Source organism: Rhinolophus sinicus, chromosome 1, assembly GCF_057876585.1.
Source record: "Rhinolophus sinicus isolate RSI-liver-muscle chromosome 1, RSI-T2T, whole genome shotgun sequence".
Taxonomy (NCBI): domain Eukaryota; kingdom Metazoa; phylum Chordata; class Mammalia; order Chiroptera; family Rhinolophidae; genus Rhinolophus; species Rhinolophus sinicus.
Window position 1 is genome coordinate 137,047,067 of NC_142501.1, and position 23,091 is coordinate 137,070,157.

At 36.9% G+C, this 23,091-nt stretch overlaps 1 protein-coding gene across 5 annotated transcripts in view; it reads left to right on the forward strand.

The window, feature by feature from the left end:
• Positions 1-2,987: 2,987 nt before the first annotated feature.
• Positions 2,988-23,091, forward strand: part of GABRA2 (gamma-aminobutyric acid type A receptor subunit alpha2) — a 137,912-nt gene continuing 117,808 nt past the window's right edge. The window contains exons 1-3 of one of the 5 annotated variants that reach the window (XM_019741047.3): positions 2,988-3,335; positions 4,324-4,401; positions 6,907-7,022. In XM_019741047.3, the coding sequence (XP_019596606.1) occupies positions 4,331-4,401; positions 6,907-7,022 (187 nt within the window). In that variant the 5' untranslated portion in view covers positions 2,988-3,335; positions 4,324-4,330. Of the gene's footprint in view, positions 3,336-4,323; positions 4,402-6,904; positions 7,023-23,091 lie in introns of those variants that run through there. The other 4 variants (XM_019741048.3, XM_088789909.1, XM_088789906.1 and 1 more) reach the window with 4 other exon arrangements.

Here is a 23,091-nt window from a genome sequence, read left to right on the forward strand (position 1 = left end):
ACACATATTATCTTATAGAACTTAAAGATTCAAGTCCTGTAGGTTATACAGTGTAGTAGTTTCCTGGAGCAGTGATGCCAAATCTCTACATAGCTGTGCCAATAAAAGGGAAGCTCTACAAAATATCTGTCCAAAAAACATGAACAGTTTTGTAATGAATTTTGAAACTGTACAGTATTGTGAGATATCAAGAAAGAAAAATCAGACAAAACCAATATCTTCCCAATTCTCCATCTTTCTTTCATTTTCTGTCCTCATGTGGAAATCTCCTTAGGGACTCGGGTGTTGGGGATGAGGAATGTATAAGAATTGACCCCAATCCAATTTATGGGAGAATAATTCAAACAATTTCAAACAGAAGGTTTTGCACTGCCCTAGCCTGGGCAGGAATGGATTTCCCTGCAACCAATTAGTTGTGAATTCTGCAGGATTGGTTGCCTTAGGACATGCTCCAAAAAAAAGTGGGTAGGAAGAGCTTAGTCATGACTGACACAGCCTAGCTCTCAAACCACAGGCAGTTTACAGCACTCCATCACAGAGAGGGGAAAAGAAAATCACGCTGGATTGGTCCGATGTCTGAGAAGCTGGACAGTCCTAGATGAGACGTGGCTGAACAGGTACCACAGTAAAATATCAGTATAGATATAGCAATAAGTAGAGGTCCACTGCCCTCAAACAGCTTTTCTGATTTCCATTTCCTTGAATGTGTTTTGAAGTTTAAATCACAACCATCCAACAGCAATAAAAGTACAGACTATTTTGTGGGGAAAGACTAAAAATCATGGTTTTATTATGATTTTTTTATGAGTCTCTTTCAAATAAGTGCATATCCAAATCTACAGACTATTCTAGCATCTGGGTTAATAAAAAAAGGCAAATGGTGAAAATCATCCAAAATAGCTTAAACTTTGTGAAGTTATTTATATATAGGTCATATGGCAATGACATTACAAATTTAATAAGGGTGCCAATTTAATAAGGCTAATTTTTTTAGTACAAATAATTCTAATAGATACAAATTTTGACATAAAGCAATTAAACTAAAACCCACAAATTGGCATTAGAATCCATTGAAAAACTGTAGTGGTAAGTATGAGAATAATCCATGAAAATAATTACAAGAATTGTGACATTCTTGAAAGAGAAATTTTGTTGTGGCACAGCAATTAAAGTTGGGAAGAAACCATATGTTGTTCAGCTTCCATTATCAAAATATAAACAGTTAGGTAGTAATATAAATGGCAAAGTGATAGAGATCTTAATAAAGATTGACTCATAGAAATTGAAAATAGGAAAATACAGTAGCAAGTGAAGTGTACACATCAAGTACAAGATATGTAGATCCCCTAGTTGCAAGGTTTTAAATGGCATGCTTTTTATCTTTGTGAATTTCAATTAGACGCTGCAATGGGCGAGTCAGGAAAGGAATATTAATGATGGAGGAGAAAGCCGGGTGGTGTTCCATTCTTCACAGAGCCTGCTAAATAGGAGAGCAAATGCTTGCTTAGGTTGTAGCATATTAAATGCTCCTTCAGAAAGCGGTAACTAACAGGTTAAAAAGAACAGCTTGAAATATTTATAATGTAAAAATTTTACTCTCTTCACGTAATCTTTAAAGCAAAGCTAAAATTTATGTAGATTAGCACAGTGTCTGTTATGAAAACGGCACCATCCAGGAAAAACATCTGAATTTTTGGTTCATAACTAACAAAACTGAAGTGTTCTGGCATATATTGACTCCAAATGTAATATGACAGAAACAATTCAGTATACTTATCTCTTCCCCACCCCCCTTAAAGCATCTAACGTTTATAACGACTTCTTGAAGAGATAAATAGCCACTCTGCTTTGTCTTAGTAGGACGTGCATAACATTCTGCCCCTTTTTTTGTTCAAGTTGCACGTTTGGATATTATCGCCTCAGATATAATAGAAGAGAAATGAGACAGCTCAAACACATAATGCTGAAAGTGTACGATGGGACTGGGACTAACAACAGGTCCCTTTGCCACGGGAGAGGGGGAGCCCTAATGGGGGAAATCCTCACAGTCTGCTCCATTTCCCACCCGGGGGAAAATCACAGAGGTGATAGAAACACTGCCGGTCCAATTTTGCTCAGGGGAAATGCAAACTTTTCTAGAGCTGTTGAGTTTGATCACCAGGTGGGGAGAACGCCTGTGAAAAGAGATTCGGGAAAAGAATTGCTGAGAGAGAGCGGGAGGTGTCCCAAGGTGTGTAATCTGCAAATGAACTTGACTGACCAGCTCCAGGGAAGTCTCCAACCCCAGAGCTTTGAGGAGAGAAATTGGTCCTGATGGCAGGCATGTGAAGGAATGATTGATATGTTACAGAGAGAGCTCAGGAAATCCAAGAAACTTCCTGCTGTCTGATTCCACGAACATGCGTTGAACTTGGTCCTGCGTGGATGCGCTGATGACTAAGTAAAGGCGTGATTAGTCCCCTCGCTCTCCAGCGGGAGCGGTACCTCTTTACCTCTCCTCCGTAGCCACGTAGCTCCAGAGCCGGGGATGTTGGAAGGCGGGCGGCAGGGCGCGGCCCGATGGACCTAGGGCGGTACAGACACATTGTATCACCGACTCCGCATCCACACCCACCAGCAGCCCCCCCAGGAACCTTGGGCCTCCGGGTAGCCCCGGAGGGCGGCCGCGCGGAGCAGTCCCAGGCGTCGCGTGGGCTCCGCTCCTCCTGCGCGGCGTGGATGCCCCGAGCTGCGCTCCGGGCGCACCCAGGGCCGTGCGGCTGCAGGTGCCGGGCGGGCGGTTTCCCCAGATCCGGGCGGGATTGGGGGGTCCCTGTGAACCCCGGAACCTCGTTAGCCCTCCTCCCGGGCCTGGCTCCTCCTCCTCCAGGCGTGGGGCTCGTGCCCGCCACTGCCTGCGCGCACCGCGCCTCCGCTCGCTTCCCCCACCCCGCCGGCTCCTGCTAACGCTGCCCCCGCCTCTCGGTCCTCCTCCTCCGCCCATCCCCGCCACTACCGACGCCTTCGCCAGCTTCTACTCCGCGCGCCACCGCCACTGCTCCTCGCGCTTCTCTCCGGCATCCACCAGCCCTTTGCTCGCCGCTCGCCCGGCTGCTGCAGTCTCTCTCTCTCTCTCTCTCTCTCTCTCTCTCTCTCTCTCTCTCTCTCTCTCTCTCTCTCTCTCCCCCCTCCTTCCCTCCCTCCCTCTCCCTCCGTCCTTCCCTTCCTCTCTCTCTCTCTCTCTCTCTCTCTCTCTCTCTCTCTCTCTCTCTCTCTCTCTCTCTCTCTCTAAGTTTCGTATCTCCTCAAGATCAGGGCAAAGGAAGGAAAACACCCAGTTCCGCTTGCTGTTTCAGGTAAGGTCTCACACGTTGATCCCAATAGGGACCCTTTCCATTTGCCTTTGCCTCGGGTGCATGCCTCATCTCCCCCCACCGCACTCTCCCATGCTCCCTGGAAACCGAGGATGTGCAGGTCGCCCCCTCCTCGCCAACTCATGTACAAAATAATTTCGATACTCATCACCAGAAGCATATTTGCAAGTACAATAAGCTCCGAGACGCCCGCCCGGCAGCACGTTAGCCCGGCTCTTTTATAGTCTTCAACTTTGCACACCGTGCCCGGCGCTGCCTGCCTGCGGGTGCTGCTGGATCCGGGGGCCTCGCGCTCCGGCGCGGTTTGTGGTCCTCGGCTCCGGAACAGCTGGCAAACGCGTCGTCGTTTCGCAGCAGTTAATCTGAACCCGGCTGCCTCCAAGACGTGGTCTTGGGCAACTGTGGTTGGGCAGGGAGGGAGATTATTTTATTTTAGAGAGAATGAAGACATGAAAACGTGAGGACTGTGGCTTACCGTCATGAAAAGGATCATTATCGAAAAAGTGGGCTGGCTGCCCCCCTTACTCTTCTCGTTGGGATTGCGGGGGTGGTCTTTGCTGAGGGGGTTGTGGCATGAAGTACCCATTTCTCCTCCCCTTTCTCACTCTCCAACCCATTCTCCTCTCTAGCTCATATGTCAGATCAGGGTCCCATGTGTTGTTATTACGTGTGTGTGAGCACAAAACAGTGTTTGCTGACGATGGATCTGGGGAAAGTTACTGGCAGAGCAAAGTCTGATTACTTGACCATCTATTTGGCTGTCAAAAAAGAAAAAAAAAAAAAAGGAAAGGAAAGGAAATAAAAGAAAATCTCTCACCCAATTATCACGCCCTACACTCACTCCATTGGAATAATCTCCGTAGCTTTAACTCCAATTCCCAACTGAAATGACAGTCTTTTGGGCTATTTGGATGGTGGGACTGAGTTTAATTTTCAGTGTATTTTGTTTTCCTTCCATGGCTTTCCAAAGAGTGGCAATGAGGACGAAATTGAACATGTACAATATGCAGTTGCTACTTCTTGTTTTCTTGATGTGGGACCCAGCCAGGTGAGATATTTATTGTATTTCACTCTTTCAATTCAGGGTAAAGGTGTGTTTCATGAATGGCATCGATGCAGTGGTGGCTTTTGAGAAGTTGGGCTATTTTGAAGAATTATTTCTAATCAAAAAAGATTGTATCAGGAAACTGAACTATGAAGTGGCAGAGGTGGTAAAAAAGTTTATTGCTTCTTGTTTTTAGCTATAAATACAAAAGCGAACAGAACCATTTTCTTTAAAAAAATCACTGAAGAAAACAATAATCCTTTGAATGGCATATTCTTGCAAGAAATTGAAGTGATTAAGTTATAAGAACTTATAATAACACCAAAATTCAGTAAAGAAGCCAACAGTTTTCCTTTAAGTCAAACAAAAAAGGACAAACTAAAATGATTTGAGTGTTAACTTAATTTTTTCTTTTTCTTTTTATTGGTTTTGCTCTTTTAGTCAACAGAGAAAACCCAAATGATATGTGAGCCTTAAACCTCTAGGTGGAGGTAGTATACAACTTCACAATCACAAACAATAAAATAAAAGCTTTGTTTATTAATCAACTTCTCATAGTATTGATTTAGAGATCTTTTAGTCCTAAAATGGTTACTGTCATAAAGAGTACTTACTTTAAACATGTAATTAATTTTGTTTTGACTATGTTCTGTACAAAATGTGAAATTAATTTTTATAGCTTTTAATAAGTTCATAGTTTTAGTCTTTTCTGAGTTTTGTCATCAGTGGGTATCTTTTTATTTATTGCCTTTAAGATACGTTTTCAAAATACAATCGGACTTAAAATACAAGATTCATAAGAATGTTCACGTAACCATTAATTTTTAGAAAACAATAAATATTTATTATACCTTTATTTCCCTTTTATTTTTTTTTCATTTTCCTGCCCCAGTAATTGTCAAAGTATGAAAATATTTTCTGGAATTGAGAAGAAATCTCTTTGTATAGACATAGTTTAGTTGGAAAAAAATCTCGTTTAATACCTTAATATTGGCCTCAGAAAGAAAATGTGACATGTGATTAAAAACACTTTTGACTGAAAATCTCTGTGTGCAACTTTATGATTACCTTGGTGATTGGTTTTGAAATTAGCTTAATTTAGAAACTTTTGAGGCTAGAGGATATAAACTAATTTGCTTACATAATTTTTAAATGTTTATATTCATATCAGTGTTTTAATATTTTCTCTGCTCTCAAGAGAATATTTATTTTAAATTGGTTACAGATTTTGGATGTATTATGATTATTTTTAGCTACTAGCTGTATAATCATTTAAATGCAAATAGACTCTTTCAATGACATTTTACACAATCCATCTTGATCAATTCATCTTGATCAGAATGGAGATTATGTAGAATCTTTCATTTTAAAGGAGTGAACAAACCACAGTCACTTAGTAATAATTGAAAATCCTCAGTGCTTAACCATGTTTTTCTCTATAGCTGTCTATTCTATATTTGACCAGCAATGCTCATGCCAGTATTTTATCATTAAATTTTTTTTTTTTGGCCAGTGATTTAAATCTATGAATCATTTGGGGGGTGGGGGGTGGGGGGGAAGGCAGTGGCAGTGAAACCGGACATTCTGTTTTATATATCCAGTTGCTTTTGCACCAAATTGCTGGATGTCACAAAATCAGGTCTCTGGTTTTCTGATGGAGAAATAATGGAGAAAATCCATGTTCCTAACCCTCTTCTGATGATATTTTAAGGCCGTTTGTTCTTTCCACAAATTTATCACACACACACATACAAAAGTAGCTGGGCATCTGTACCTTTAGATGACCCCTGTCGCTCATCTCAGAGGCCAATCATGAGGGGTTTCCTCCATGGTTCTCTGCAGTTGTGTATGGCTGCTGATTCTTTCAGATCTCACCTCCACCTCCTGGCTACAGTGGAGCCTGGAACACAGCCAGCGGAGTTCCCCTGATGTCTGTATTGTACTTGGCCATTGGGTGGAGGTATACCCAAAGTAAGAAAATCAGCTTGGTTTTTTTAAAAAAAAAAAAAAAAAAAAAAACGTAAAGAGAAAAAGAAAGATATTTATGAGGACGATAGACAAATTTTGTGCCTCCAAGGAGTTAATTGTTTTTCCCAGTTAATGTTCAAATCTCTGAAGAATTATTTTAGGAGACCCTTTGGTTATTATACCTTTCTAAATGCCGAATAATATTACTAATAGTGTCTCAATGTGATAATCTACAATCATAATATACTCTAGGGAATAGATTTTAGAAAAAAAATGAATAGTCCACACACAATGCTGAATGGTAGGTAGCTGAAATAATTTTGACATGATATTTTCTAATAATATAGTATTTAGTATCCATTTTCCACAGCATGTTTACCTGCCCAGTAGACACACTGGTATTTATAGAGTGAAAAACAGGAGGAAAATTGGTAGCACTAATAGTTTAGGGAGCCTTAAAATTCAAATCAAGGAACAGCATGTTGGCACTTGCAAAACACAGATATGTATATATATCAGCTTGTAAAATTATCTGTTTAGGTTGGTGCTGGCTAACATCCAAGAAGATGAGGCTAAAAATAACATTACCATCTTCACAAGAATTCTAGACAGACTTCTGGATGGTTACGATAATCGTCTTAGACCAGGACTGGGAGGTAAAAATAGTTTTACTTTTTTCAAAAAAACTCTTACAAAATAATGCCCTTAAAAGTTAAGGTTAATATTCACATTTTAATACATTTTATGTATAAATGCATTGCCATGTACTAAAAACCATAGATAATAGAAAGTAAGGTGTATGAAATAAACATTATCTGTGATTCCTTTTATACAGACATAATGTGTTTAACATATCTCTTATAGAATGCCTAAAGTCATATAAAATCCCATACCTTCTGCATGAATATTTTTAAAGTTAATTCTTTTATACTGGCTAAGTTTTTCAAACTTAGAGTCTATTAAAGGGTAACATTATTGGGCAGAAATGCTTGTGTAGTATCTTTGGTTTCCTTCATCACATTTTACAGATACCTGTTTTCACATCTATACAAATATGCAGAAGTTAGGAACATAAATAAAAGAGTATCTGGGTTGTATTTCAACACATATTCTATTTAGGATCCTGTGATAACTTCTTGCACATTCACATGACATTGTTAAAATGCAGCAGATGTTTGGCATTCTTGAAACTTTCAAAGACATTGTAGAGATATACGTTAGCTATGGGTCTAAATTTGTTGGGCTGTGGCACAGTTTGATTTCAAATTAAAAGCTTCATTTTCAACTCAGAAAAACAAATCATTTTTTATCCATACAGGTAAAGGAAATTAGGAGTGGCTGACATGTTAAATTTTAATTATCCTTCAGCATAGCTGGGTGATAGTAAGGAGATTAGGTGAACGTAGGGTAGGTGTGCAATTCTTAAAAGGATTCTGAGTCAAAATACTGTTGCTCATCACTTCTGACGTGAGATATATATATATATATATATATATATATATATATATATATATATATATATATATATATCTGCATGTGCACATTTATCACATGTATGTTATGCTTATTAGCATATTCGGTTTTACAATTCATTCAAAATTTAAAGAAATTAGTTGAACACTTGATACTAATCAAAGATTTATATAGTTAACCTGGTTATTACCAGGTTGGCAATTTAGCAACATTAAATTGCTTGAAAAGGTATTTATTGACTAAATGCCTGGAAGTTTATGTAAATACTTTCTTTGAAAAATGTAGGTGGTTATGAATTCTACATATATATATTTGGCAATTGTATGGTTAGCATTGTCCAGGAGTCAGAAAAAGTCAGAAAAGACCCAACTTATTTTTCAATAATATGCCATTTAATTTAATTGCTATTAGTTTTTTTACTTACATCCTGAATAGTACCTTGCATTTTAAGAGAGAAGTGCTGGAATGGAATAATGTTCAGTAATATGACACATTGTATCTCTCAGAGAAAATTCAGTTGTTTAATCTACACTAATTTTCTAAAAGGAAAAGTAAGAGGAGGAGAATATTCCCTTAGTAATTTATGTGTCTAATTTGCATGAATAAAAGGAATTACTGTCCACGTGAGTATATATGGCAATGAGCTATTGCCAAACTCATATAATAGAATATGCCTCAAGAAGACTTTCAAAATTCATGATGGTGGTTTGAGGTAGATTGCACTGAGGCAGATATTTTTCCTAAACCATCAATATTATTATTATTTTTAAATAAATGATAGGCTGTTAAACATGTAAATTACTTGAGCTAGACTTTGAATTTTGTCTCTGAGGTTTTAGGTGAAATAATTATGCTGCGGGTGTTTGGTAGGATAGTGGAAACTACCTGTTACAGAATTTGGGTTTTGCCATTTATTACTTCATATTTCTTTTGTAATCTCTTGCATTCTTCGTTCCATTATCAGGACTCAATTATAGATCCCCTATTATTTGGGTTAATGCAATAGACCAAGTGGATCTCGCTTAGTGTCTTCTGGCCCCAATCTTTCTCTGATATTGTGCATATGATGATATCTCACAGTCTGATGAGTCTTCTTTTATTCTTACAGTGCTTTCCACATGTCACTCTCTCTTCTTGATCCGATTCCTTCCGTGGCTCCCCATTGCCTTCCACAGATGGGGGTGAGGCGTCATGGAAAGAATATAGAATGGAGGCAGATAGATCTAGATTGGAATTTCTGCTCCACCCACACACAAACCTGTGCCCTGGCCAGATAATTTCTATTTCTCTTCATTTAGAATGGTCATGGCCTATCTCCAAGATTACCTTACAGGGTCGTTCCGAGGATTACATAAAAAGTGTACACAAAGCACCTGCTACATACCAGCAGTTCAACAAAGATCTATTTCTTCCCTCCTCCCTTAGATTTCTAATTTGCCAGTCAATGTTTTCTAAATCTACTTCTCTGGCTTCATTTTTAGTTTGCCCTCTCATCTGTCCTGCACTTCAAACACATCTGTTCATTTTCCTTTGATAATCCACTCATGTCTGCTCCCTTGGCCCTTGGTCATATTATCCCCTCTCATTGGAATTAATTTTCCTCATCTCTCACGATCTGAACGCTACCTTTCCTATAATGACCACCTCAATGCTGGTCCTCTTTAGTAAAGACATTTTTAACTGAATTGAAACACCTAGATTCCATTTTCTTTCTGTTGAATTTTTTTAGTGGTTGTTGGCTCTATATTTCATTTGGTATTTATTATGTGCTATCTTGGATTATTTATTACCTTTTTATGTGTCTCCTGTTACTTTAACAAGATTGCAAGCTCATTGAGCAAGATACTTTCTATCCTAAATCCCCTGTGCTTTCAGCAACTAAATATTGATTTGCATATTATGGCCATAAAATATTTATTGATTGCTTGATTAACTTTTCTATGACCAGTTAATCATCTGTAAAATGGGGCTACTCATATCTGGCTGAATGTTTAGTTAGGAAGGTCAAAATGACATATTGAGCGTCATGCTGCAGAAAGGTAGTGTGGCTTAGTGGTGAGAACCTAACTTTCGACTGTGAAGATTTAGCTAAAATCTTGGCTCTGGTACTGAGCAGTCCTGTGAGCTTTCGATACTTAACTTCCTGGTTCTACATTTGTCATGCATAAAATGGGATTACTAATAGTACTTTTTTAGAATTTTTAATGAATATTAAATAAAACAACATATGCAAAGAATGTAGCAGTGACTGGCATAGAGTAGAGAGTTAATAAATAATAAGTAAAAGACTTTCAAAAAACTTCTAAATGTACTCTTGAAAATTTAAATTATTATTATGGTCACTTCTGCATCCAAAATTCTTAGCCTGAATGTTGATATGTTATTCTCAATAGAAAGTTCAGGGAGATTACTTCTGTCATTATATCCCAAAAATTAGTAAGAGAAAAATGGGTTCGATTCAGTTTTAATATATCAAACTGAACATATCTACTGATAGATAGTCTGGATAATTAATCTCAATTATTATTTTCTTCCTTTTGTGACTATAAGTTAAATGAATACATCAGAAAAAACAATCAGTTTTGGACCATGAGTTAGAAAAATTGTTGTTTTCACCTGGCTCTACCACTTATTAGACCACTTACTTGTCTCTACCCTAGACAAGATATTAGACGTTCTGAGCTTTGGTATTTTCTTTGGGAAAATGGGAATAATAATATTTTATTCTGAGAGGAGTAGGGTAAATTAGAGTTCATATACAGAGGGTGCCAATGCATACAGGTTTCAAGAAATGAAAACTGTATTAAAATTGTAATACTCAATATGTACTGATAACAAAAGATGAATACAAGTCACGTTTGACTTGTGCAGTTACAAGAGGTGCTCAAAGTGGTTACCATCCGTGTCCAGACACTTCTGATTATGGCAAACTACTGCTTGAGCATGGTTGACCAAAGTGTCCACTTGTATACAGTTTTTTGGCACTCCTGGTATATGACAAAAGTTATGCAATATATTGAGTGATACAATTTTAAGATGTTTAATGGTTAACAGTAGATCATCTTTAAAATTTAAATCAGATCATGCTAATCAACTGTTCAAAACCCTGCAATTGTCTCTACTTCATTCAGAATAAAACCCAGATTTCCTCTGGTAGCCTCCAAGGTCACGCATGATCTATCTCCCTGTTCTTTTTTTGACCTTACCTTACACAACTCTGTTTCTTGCTAATGCTGCTGCAGTCACATAGGCTTCCTTTCTGTTCTTTGAATGCGCTAGAAGACTCCATGGAGCTTTTTCCCTGGCTGTCCCCCTTCCTTGGATATCCACTGACCTCACCTTCTCAATGAGGCCTACCCTGACCAACCAATAAATACAAGATTATTTACTTCTTTATTACCATTATGTCAAATGCTTAGTTTTGTCTCTTGCTAGAACATAAGCTCACTGAGGTCAGGGATTTTTGCCAGTTTTATTGCTTGGTTCCCAAGCATCTAGGACAGTAATTAGTAAGTCCTCACTTAAATATTTCTCAAATGCATTTTAGTTTAATTTAATTTGATTTTAGTATGCTACCAGGAAAAGAATCAACTATAGAATGTACCTTATCCTTAAAATCAATCGAGCAATTATCATTTCATTACCACACTGGACTTTCAGTATGAATATCAGTATATTTTAGGCTGAGTTCTTGGTGAATTGGAACAATTATTATACCAATTACTTGAACTCCTGACTGATTTTAGCTGTAATTCTGCCATGAACTAATTGTGTGATTGGGAGTCATTCATTTATCCCATATGTGACTTAATTTACTCATCTGTGAAATGGGACACATCCTACTTATTCTGTTTGGATCTCACAAGGATATTTTGTGGCTCAGGTAAGTTAAAATTCTTAAGAAAACATAATGTGACATACAATCGGTAAATACTTATTAGTATTATTAGGAATAGTAGAGGAGGGTTCTTCAAGGAGAACATCATAAGAGGTAGTATCCTTTCCAAACATGACAAGAAAATATTGGTAGGGGTATAAAACTGAAAGCAACAAATGGACAAGACCAATAAACAGAAACTTGTAGATACAGATAACAGTTTAGTGGTTACCAGAGGATAAGAAAGGGGGAGTAGAAGAAGGTAAAGTGGGTCAAATATATGTTGATGGAAGGAGATTTGACTTTGGATGGTAAACACACAATACAATACACAGGTGACAGAGAATTGTACACTTGAAACCTATATAATTTTATGTACCAATGTTACCTCAATAAATTTAATAAAAAATTAAAAATAAATAAATAGTTCAAATAAATAGCTTAAATTAAACAAAAGAAAGAAAAAGAAAGAAAAAAAGAAAAAATAATATTGGTAGTCCTGTGCATTTGGTAGGCTTGTTTCCTTGTGAGCCTAGAAACCTAGATGGATTTGTCTTGATATCTTATCTACCAAGTCTATACATTCAGATTAGCTAGAACTAATAACTGAATCGTTGTTTCCTTTTGTCTTCATTTCAGTCATTGGAGCTAACAGGGTACCACCCATGAATTTTTGCATTCCATAAGAGGCTTTCACATTGTTAACTGAATGAAAGGGGCAACATTTGCTTTTTTACACCAGTTTTATGGGGTCATTGGAAAAATGAATGTTTAGGCAGGCCCCGTATATTTAGGACAGCTAACATCCACAATGCTCAACAGTGACAACTATTAGAAACGACAAGTCTTGGTATCTAAATTACAGACTCAATCTGGAAAATCTAGATTAAGTACCATGTTTAACTGTATTTGAAAACCTGTTTTGAGGAGGTTGTCGAGATAGAATTTTTTTCCCCCAGTGCTCTTGTTTTATACTCTGAAACCTTGAAGATTCTTTCCGCTTAAAGCCATGAAAAATATAATATCTGATTGTATTACAGACTTAGGGTCTGAGGGTCAGCTTCCAACTTCACTCTTGGACATTTATGCTCAGGCTGTAGAGGTTTGTATGATAACGTGTTTCTGTGAATTTTACTACTCTCAAATTTATAAAAAATAAAATATAGGCTATTCAGTGGGTAGAGATTAATACAGAACAATGTGATCTCTTCCAGAACCTAACAGGAAGTGTCACCTCATCATAGCATCTTATTACTCTAAAAAGTAGTGGTTAAGATCAATGCCTCTGGACATCAACAACTTTGGATTTGAATTTTGTTGCCACCATATATTAACTACAAAACTTTTAGCAGGTTACTCAACCTCTTGCTTTGGTTTCTTTATTTGTAAAATGGGAGTAAAATTATGTGACTTACTGGTTTTCTGGGGATTTAATTTTTAAAAAAATCTACATCCTTTGGGCAGAGTACTCCGACATGCAAAATAGGAGCTCAATGCATAGTGATATTATTGTTGTGATTGTTGGTCCTTCTACACTACTTCTATGTATGCAATGGAGGGCATCACCCATGCTTCACCTAATTTATAACAGCTGTGACTTCTAAAAATTGATAACTGTGTAGTACATATCACCCAGATTCAAAAAAAGGAGATGTTTGTGTCTTTCTTGTGACATTAGTTTTATTTGTAGACACACCTTTGTATATGTACAGAATCTTTAAAAACAAAGCTTATCACAAAAGAAATATGACATATTTATTGCTCTTTATAATTATCATCACGACATACAACAATTTGGCATCATTAATTAATGATAATGAATTTGCCTGTAATGACAATAAGCGAAGTTATATTTACAGAATAAAAAACTCAATATATGACATCAGTGATGATTTTAGAGACATACAACTGTAAGCTTGGCCACCACTCTAACCTGGGATGTGCCAAGTACTTGAATGACAAAAACTTTGGGTTTTGCAGCTATAGAGACTATGCTTTGACAGCGTAATATGAGGTGAGGGGTGGTGGAGACAGGACGAAGAGAACACATTGCTAATGATCTGAAATCTCTATATAGAATTAGAAGGGGAAGAAGAGTAAAAGTGGGTTGCAAGATGAGTAGAAAGGAAGAGATTAAGCTCTCAAGAAATTCTAGTCTCAGAGGGAGGGAATATAATAAATTTCAGGTATTGGGGCCTCCATTTCTTTGAAATGCTGTGATATTTGGCATTCTCCTTATTCTGCAGTTCTGATTGGGATTGATGTTCTCAAAAAGTCTTGAGGCACCTGAGAATGTAGTCTCTCTTCCCTTTGACTCAGCTTTTTGAGGTCCCCTAACGTGTCCATTGTAGGATAACCTTCAGAATAAGCGTTGGGCATAGGAGATTTCAGAAACTTTATCACTCTCTACCACCACATCTTCTCCTCCCCACTTGAGTTTACCTAAAGGCCACAGGAAGCACTGCCTTTGATTATTTCATGAATGAGAAAATGGAAATTAGTTGGGGTGATTTCATGTAAGGGTGTAAATAGCATTTGGTAAATGTCAAAATGATCAATATCAAGTCATTTGCCATTTCCTATTGATTTAAAATTATTTCGTGGGTGGGGTGGTGGGGCATAGCAAGAGAAAGTTACTGGTTGCCTGAAGTGGGATGCTCCTGGGGAGGTTGGAAACTATGAGCAGGACTTTCGAAGTCAGCACCTTCAATCTTGTCTGGGGCCTGCCCTGCTCCTCTCCCTCTGGCATGGAAATAATATGGGCTTCATCACAGTGCATGCTAGCTTAAAAGAAACATGGTAATGTTATGTACAGATTTTTGGATTCTTTTTCATGTTCAAGGCAAGACTAAGAAACATCTTCATGTTTCTGCACACCTCACTAACGCTGTATGTTGCTTGCCCATTCCTGTCATTAGATTAGTTGGTGGAACTTTCTTCCAGCATCTCTGAAGCAGAATTCAAGGTGACATCATGGAAATGCATGACCCAGAGAATACTACCTATATTTTAATAAACTAACATTAAGGCTTTGTTTTTGCCTTAAACATTTTTTGGTTAATAGCAGCTGTTCTGTCAACCATTGCTGCAAAAAAAGTATTGCCTTCTGTCAAAATTTTGAGGAGTTACTAGTTTTGCTCTTTCAGGCACAAACATGCCTCACTCACTGTATTGTTTTGCCTGTAGCATTTAAGCTCAGGTGCTACCAAGGTTTTTCTTTTCTCTCTCCCCTAAACGCACAGTGGATAAATTGGACTACAGGCATGACTGATCCATTTGTGTCAGTATTAGCTTTTGATGGCCACAACTCAGTCATGTTGGGGAAATCTATGTTGGTAGTGGATATGGATAAGTGAACAGAGTTGGCCAGTCGGCAATTCATTACTTTTCAATGTGTTAACATGGAAAGAGTCAAATGAAATTATTCTAGTATTCTGTTCCTTAGCGCATGTGTATTGAAGCTTCTGATGTGCCAGACACTGCAGAATATAAAGATGTAAACACGTAGTGTTAGTTTCCAGGGGCGGAAGTCCCTTGGAGTGCAGATAAGATAGGTACAGTATGATTGATAAATGTAACTTGAAGCAGTACAACTGTCCCATTATAAGAACATAATATTGAAGCTTAGAGAAGTAAACTCATTTTTACTTGTACTATATAACGAGTTAACCAAGTTCTGTATCTATAAGCATACTTCTTTCATTCAACTGCTTCTTACCAAGGGCTGAGGATTTGCTTGGTCCTATTTTAAATGCTGGGAATACTCTGATGAACAAGAGCCAGCCTTTGCAGAAATTCATGTCAACCATATTCTGGCTCTTTCTGCCGTTTGAGTATCTTACACATTGGTTTCTTCTTTCCCTCCTTAATTAAGAATGCTGTGTAATCACCTTATATTATCTTTATTGAACTGTAAGTCTTCTCTCAGAAAGGGAAGAGTATTTTCTGGTATATTTGCTGCCAGGAGTATGATATCTAGACGTATGGTATCTACAGAAGAGTATAACATGAGAGAGCAGGTATCTCTGAGTCTGTTACAGGGGTGTTGAGAATGTTTATGTTGTGTGGCATTCTCAGAGGCAGTAAGGTAAGTATTAATTCCAGTTAAAACTTCTGGATGCTTCTCAGTTCTCTTTTTAAGGAAAACTTATTTTATGCCTTGTCTTAATTTGTTTTGAGCTACGTATGAGTTCCATAATAACTAGACGTGTCCTGTGAAATAAAAAAAGAAATTGCATGAGGTGTAATGTAATGAGTATTTAGTTTATTTCTTTTGAATTTTTAATGTTGCTGACAAAACACAGAATTCTGAAAACTCGTTTTTATCTTGACATACCCTCATCCCTTGAGGTGTAGATTTTATAATTTAAGAGTAAGAGATGAAAATAATAAAATTAATATTTAAATCTGAAAAGATTTCATATAGAAGCTGATCAAATTAGACAAATCAGTTTATCATAAGATATAGATCTCTTAGAATTCTCCATTTATTTATTTATTTATTTAGGCATATTGAGTAACTTACATTAGGGAGTAATTTTCATATATTTCTAAGTTTGTATTATAGTTTTTGATAAATTAAAAAAAAACTAACATGTAGTGAAGTATGAGTCTGTCTCCATCTGCATTTTATATGAGTCGAGTGATTTGAATTTTTATCATTTTTACATTTTTTCTTGTTTTTTTCCATATTTAAAACATACTAAAAACAAAAAAAAATGGTTTTCCATAAAACTCAAAAATATAGTTCTCTGTTATAAGACCATCATTTTTATAACCATCTTTTTTAACATTAGGATGTTAGTTTCTTTTTTACGGTATTAATGCAAAATGTAGCACACAGATTGTTTATGTGTGGTGCCGTTCTTTTTGTATTGAAGTATTTCAGTATTCTTGAAGGATATGCTCAGTTAGGGTATTACTAATTTGATTCAAAGCACAAAGAAAGTAAGGATTTTCTTCTTCTGATATAGTACCTACAGGGAAAAAAATGTCAAAAGTAAGATACTGCTATATTCTACTAGTTGTGCAGATGGTTAGTGAATCCTAATAGATTTTAAGTATATTTGAATGTTATATAATGAGTGGTACAATTGGATTTTTTTTCTATGAGCAGAGGAGTAGAGTTACAAGATTAAGGAAGATTGAAGAAAGGATAAGAACTATAAATGTTTCCCAAACCCATTATTTAGATTGTATTTTGTAAGGGTACTGACAGTATTTTAGCAAATATCGGAGAAGCATTTGACTTCCGTTAAGAAGGTAAAAGGATCAGGTGCTTTTACAATGGTGTGTAATGAAAGCTTTTGAGGGCAGAAGAGATCTCCAGACCTGAATTGGAGAAGTGGTTTAGAGAACGAAGACATGTCATGGGAGACATTTAGAAAGATGCAGTTTACTCCTCGTTCCTCATGAGAAGATTTTAGATTTGAAGCAAAAGATGCTGAAGCACTGATCAGATATTTGGGTTGAGGACTCCAAATTTTTCTATTATATAAATTTTTTTTTAGAAATCTTTACAATGGAATTAAGCAAATCAGTCATAATCAGAGAACGAGGGTAAATGGAACATATTCATTTTTTTTTTTTTTTTTACCACGATTACATAGAGACGCTCCAGTGTCTCAAGAAAGAAAATAGTGTTCTAAAATGCCAGCCAGGTTTGCAAGAAAGATTAAAATTTGGATACCAAGAGAGAAGAAGTCTTAATTAAAAGAAAATAGAATTACAAGGTTGGTGTTCAGATCTGGTAGATGGAAATATGGGAGGGTAGATTTAATTAGTTATCTAGGGCATGTGAGAAGATAATCATTGAATCACACACAAAAAAAGTGAGGCTGATGATTCTGCTTTGTAGACTAGCAAAAGAATCATCCAACACATATTAAAGGAAAAGAAGCTTTAGAATTTTAAGAGTAGGTGGTAGGTGGGGTGGACATAGGTGGTGAAATGTTATAAAGGAATAATGGTGAATGTAGGAACCATTTTAAAGGATGTTGTCATTAGAGCATTACTAAGAGAACAATAGAGTTCCTTGATATCTAACAATCAAAATTGAGTATCCTTTTATCATTTTGAGTAGCTCTGTAGTAATCATTACAGAGTTACAAGATCAAAAATAACTAACAGGAAAACCATAAATAGAATCATATTGCTAACAGTGTGTATATTAAAGTATGTCACCATTGGAAAGAGATGAAATATCAAAAATAGACTTGTTACTCTTAAATGTAAGTCAGAATAACAATGTCTGAATTCTTAAAGGATGACACCAGGCAGATGAAGCAGTGAGGAGAAGATTGTTGTAGCAGAATTAATTTCAACTTTCCTTCTTTCAAGCTTCTCAGATGATGTGAAGGGTTCTTGAAGGTGGTGTTGGCTGCCACCAAACTGACAGTATGACTCATAGCTTCAGCAGGGAGGGTTATTTAGGCTTTGCATTATTATCTGTGAAATAGTGGGATAATGAAAAGTTCCATGGGACCCAGTTGCTAAAGCAAGATGGAGATATTAGGTGGGTGCAAAAGTAATTGCGGTTTAAAAGGTTAAAAATAATTGCAAAAACCGCAATTACTTTTGCACCCACGTAATATTTACATTTCAGTGCGGTTCTACTTATTACGCTCATGTTGCCTGCCTTCGTCACTCTCCTTTAGCTGCTATCACACCCAGTCTAGTCTTTGTCATTTTTGGTGACAGCTTCTAATACAGGCACCTCACACTCAGATATTGGACTACCTGCAGTGGCACGGGGCAGCTGCACTTTCTGCCACTGTTGCTGCTGTCTCGGAACAGCTGGAAGGTTAAGTAAAATCTATCAGCAGATAAAGGAAGTGGGCAGGTACGTGTTTAAGTGAGTGGATATGAAAGTTAGGCAGGAAGCACATGTCTCTTCATCAGCTCCCTTCCCTTTAGGAAACCGTTTTGTGACTTATCATTTCCATAATTTCCCTCACCACTCAGAGAGGGTGGTGTGACACTTTACTGTCTGAAGACATTAGAAGACAATATAATTCCAAGTGGCTTTTTATGAAAGTGCAAATTTAATGCCATTCGTGAACAATGGAAACCTTGCTCCCTAATATTGTAAGAAAATAATAAAATGTAGGTGAGGTGAAATAAAAATATCATTGTAGCCTTTATCAGTTAGGGACGTGTTTGTCTGAAAATAACAGGAGAAAAATCAGTCTATAAGGATTAAAGTGGGAATCAATTTTCATCCCAAAAAGAAGTGAAGAAGTAGGTGCTCCTTGTACTGCCTGTGTTCTTAAATGATGACATCAAGACCCCAGACTTTATTTTTCCACTTCCTCTTTCTTAGCATTCACTCTGGCTGCTGCGGCTCCAGCTATCGTCTGCATGATTAAGCCTGGAATAAAGGAAGGGATGACACCACCTCCTTCAGTTCCTTTCATCAGAAAAATAATCCATCCCAGCACTTGCAGCTGATTTCCACCTTTATCTCATAGCTATTTCTGCTAGGAGAACATCTGAGAAAATGAGTGTCTTACTTGGGGTTGGGCACATTTCTGCCTTAAATAAAATTGGGCATTTCTTATAACGAAGATGTGTTGGATATTTAGTAGGCCACTGTCCATGCCAACCACATCTACTAATGCTAATAGAAAAGGTACTCAATCTCTCTGTGCCTCAATTTCCTGCTTTGTAAAATGAAAAATGTCAGTTCCAGTGATGAGTTGATATATCTAAAGTACTTAAAACTTGAATTTGAATATGAATCACCTAGGTGGTGATTGTTAAAATGCATGTTTTGATTTAGTTTGTCTCTGTGAAGCTTAAGAGTCTGCTAGTGCTGTGTCCTTGGGCTGTATGCACTTTGAGAAGCAAGGAAGTACTCAGTTCAGGCCACCACATTGTGCAAGCCCAGGGGGCATTATAAAGAATATACAGCAATGAAGAGAAGCGGCCCTTTAAATGGTCACTAAACGTTCTTCTTCTTATTACTATTATGATTACTGTCTTGGTTTTCTTTTAACAATTAGGAATTCACATTTCTCTTTCTAAAGCATGGCAGTGATACAGCTTATTTTTATCAGAGTATAATCATAGACAAATTTATTCCTTATATGCTTTTACAAAATTGTTAGTTAAATATTAGATTGACCATTAATTTCTGTGAATATACTGTATAATGTTAAATACAATTTCTCTATCCAGGTATCAGTATACTTTAATTCCACCACACTCTATATGTATGAATATATTTATATATATTGAAAATATTAAAACTAACCTGTGATAATGCCATGGTGGTATTTGAACTGCCTCTTGACAATGTGTGAGACATTCCAGTTAACTAGTTGTAGGGAAAAAATACTGACATGAAGGGTATGAACTAAATTGGTATAAATCATTGACTATAAAAATATATTTAATTCTGAATATAGATAGTATGGTGGTAAATAAAATTTTACCGCATGTGTAATCTTGAGGGTGGAAAAATAACAGAGTGCTCTCTTCAAATCATTTTATGTTTCATTTAAGCTGCTTCAAAATTTTCTTTTGGGGAAGATAAAAAGTGTGATTTTCCTTTAAAAATATTATATATGGTTTGTAGTAAAGTTATTTATAGAGACCAGATTATAAACCTAGAGGACCCTAAATTCTTAAAGAACTGATTGTTTTTCATTTTAAAGACACTAAGATAGTTGGGGGGGGGGGGTGCTTTGCTTTGATCAGAAGAGGCTGTGATGGCAAAGCAATATACAAAAACATAAAAAGGACTAGTTTATACACACACACACACACACACACACACACACACACACACATACTTTTTATAAAGTCTCTATGGCCTTGGAGAAGCAATTATTATCTCTGTGCCTCAGTTTCCAAAGCATGAAGACCAGGGGACCATAGCAATGACCCACAATGTCCCTTCCATATACAATTTCTCCCGTCTTTTGACAGCTTGTTTCAAGGCAAACAGAGTAGAAAGTAAGGTTCTTGAAACAGAAGCATGACCAATTTTTTGTTTTTTTCCTCATTGTAGAGAAATTGAGAGAGAGAGTATGGGCCTGAATATAAGCTAACAGAATAAGGCTGCTAAGCTTCTGAAGTCTGTTTAGTTAAGAAGAGTACAAAGGCTGTTTGGTCTTCCAACTTCTAGCAATTAGGGATCTATACAAAACTAGGTATTTCCATTGCATGGAAATTCCCATTAACAACTCTCCTAAAGCTCAGTAAAATTTGACTAGGAAGTGATTTGTACAAGTGCAGCAGTGGTAAATGTGCCAAATTATATTTACCAATATCAATGTGTGACGGAAATTGGCAACATTTCTTCAAAGCTCACCCTCTTTCTCCTCTCTGCTCTGATGTCAAAGCAGTAAATTGACCTCCTCTTGAAACTCACTCCGGTTTTCCTGGTTCTTTGCCCCTCTACCCTTCTTCATGTTTCATTCTTGGTTTCTCTTTATCTTCTCCTTCTTGTATGTGCTCCCTGAGGGTCTGTAGTTTTAACTATTATTACTTTCACTTTAAGGATTTTCCTAGAACAATCTCATTTAATCCCATAGCTTCAAATATGAACCTATATGTAAATGATCTCTAGTCTTTATGCTGTTTTCTGATATACATTTGCTCCTTTTTGCCCAGAAGACCTCACTTCCATGCCCACCCATTACTTTTAGGATCAGGTCCAGAGCACTTTAGGGGGTGTATGCAGGCTGTGGCCTCAGTTTCCTTTTCTGACCTCATCTTTCACTACATATTGCTCTCTTGCACAAAGTGGAATGAATTCACTGACGTTGTTTCACTTTTTATTTTTTAATGTGTTTGGCTTTCTCTAGCCTGTGGGCCTTTATGCAGGCTGTTGCTTCTATTGGAAACACATTTTTCTTTCTTCTGGTTCTAGTTTAGATGTCACTACTTTCTAGCAGCCTTATATGACTAACACACACGCATCTCTATTGAACAAATTACCCATTACTATATTTGGCATAAAATTAATGTACTGTTTAGTGACTCTGTGTTCTACCTACTGGAATCCAAATTCTCTAGAGGTAAAGATTGATGACTCTTTGTTGTTCTAGCCCAGTACTGTCTGTAATGCTTCTAGCAGGTAGATAGTAATCAAAATGTTTGTTGAATAGATGAATAGACTAATGATGAACTGTGTTCCTTTCATACATGAAATTTCTCAAACTTCTAGAAACTAAATTCGTAATTTTGCCATCTAAAATAATTTTTCATCCTGTGTTTTCCTTGCATGGTTAATGGTATCCCTATTTGTCAATGTGCAAGAGCTGAAAAATCCATGTGAGAATAATTTTTCAAATTCTCTTTACTCTTTTCCAGTCTCCTGACTCTAATTGTGCTGTCCTCTAATGCACAGATATCTACCTGATTGATCAGCTTGCTTTTGTTTTTAGATAAATAAGTAACTTAAAAATTTAGAAATCAAGGTATTCCCAATAAAAATGTGGGTTTCTATCTTTTGTTCTGTAATGGCAGGTCTGGTGACCCCAGGCTGAATTCCTGATGACAGAAATTGGAATTGAAATTGAATTGATGACAGAATTGGAAACTAAGCAACAATTTCCCTACTAGATGAGGTGTGCCCTCTACATTTAGCCAGAAATCTCATTTAGTCCACATCACTCAGTCAAGTTGCCTGCCTGGCCAGTAAATACTGTGTTCTCCCTAAAAAAGCTTTTTGCATATGTAAACCTAGCTCTGTCCTATTTTCTGTATGACCAGATTTTTATTTTTTAATTAGATTAGATTTTTTTTTCTCTCAGCATTCTTCAATGGCTTTCCTTTTTCCCCACTTTCCAGAACATAATCTTCAGTCCATGTAATAGCATTCAGAAACCAGAATAAGAAGACCCAAACTCTTCTGATTCTCTTGGGCAGGAGAAAGGAAAGGGTTGACATAATGGCAACTGAAGAACTGGAGCATGTGCATTCCTTGTGTGAAGGGGGCTAAGTTTTATCTGACTATTGTCATGTAAGTGTTTGAGATTAGAGCTGCCAGGTAGTCTAATTATTTTTCAAAGTTGTTGCAAATAGTGACTCTTATGGGGAGTTTCTTGATTTTTAAAGACCAAACAATTCTAATTCAAATAAAAAACAAAATCATGTGCATCCCAAACAAAACACACTCATGAATTATTAGTTTGAAGCCTCTGGCCCTAAGCCGAGATTTCTCGTGAAGGCTATGATGTAATCAATTGGAGAACTTGTTAAATGCAAATTAAAAAAATCCCAAAGATTCAGTCAGTTTGGGTTTGCGCCCAGAAATCTGCATTTCATCAAATGTTCTTCATCTTGCTTCAGGTTGTTCAAACATTGGATTAAATCATCTGTCTTCAAGTTTTTGGATAAAAGTGATGGTGTCTTCCTCCATTCTC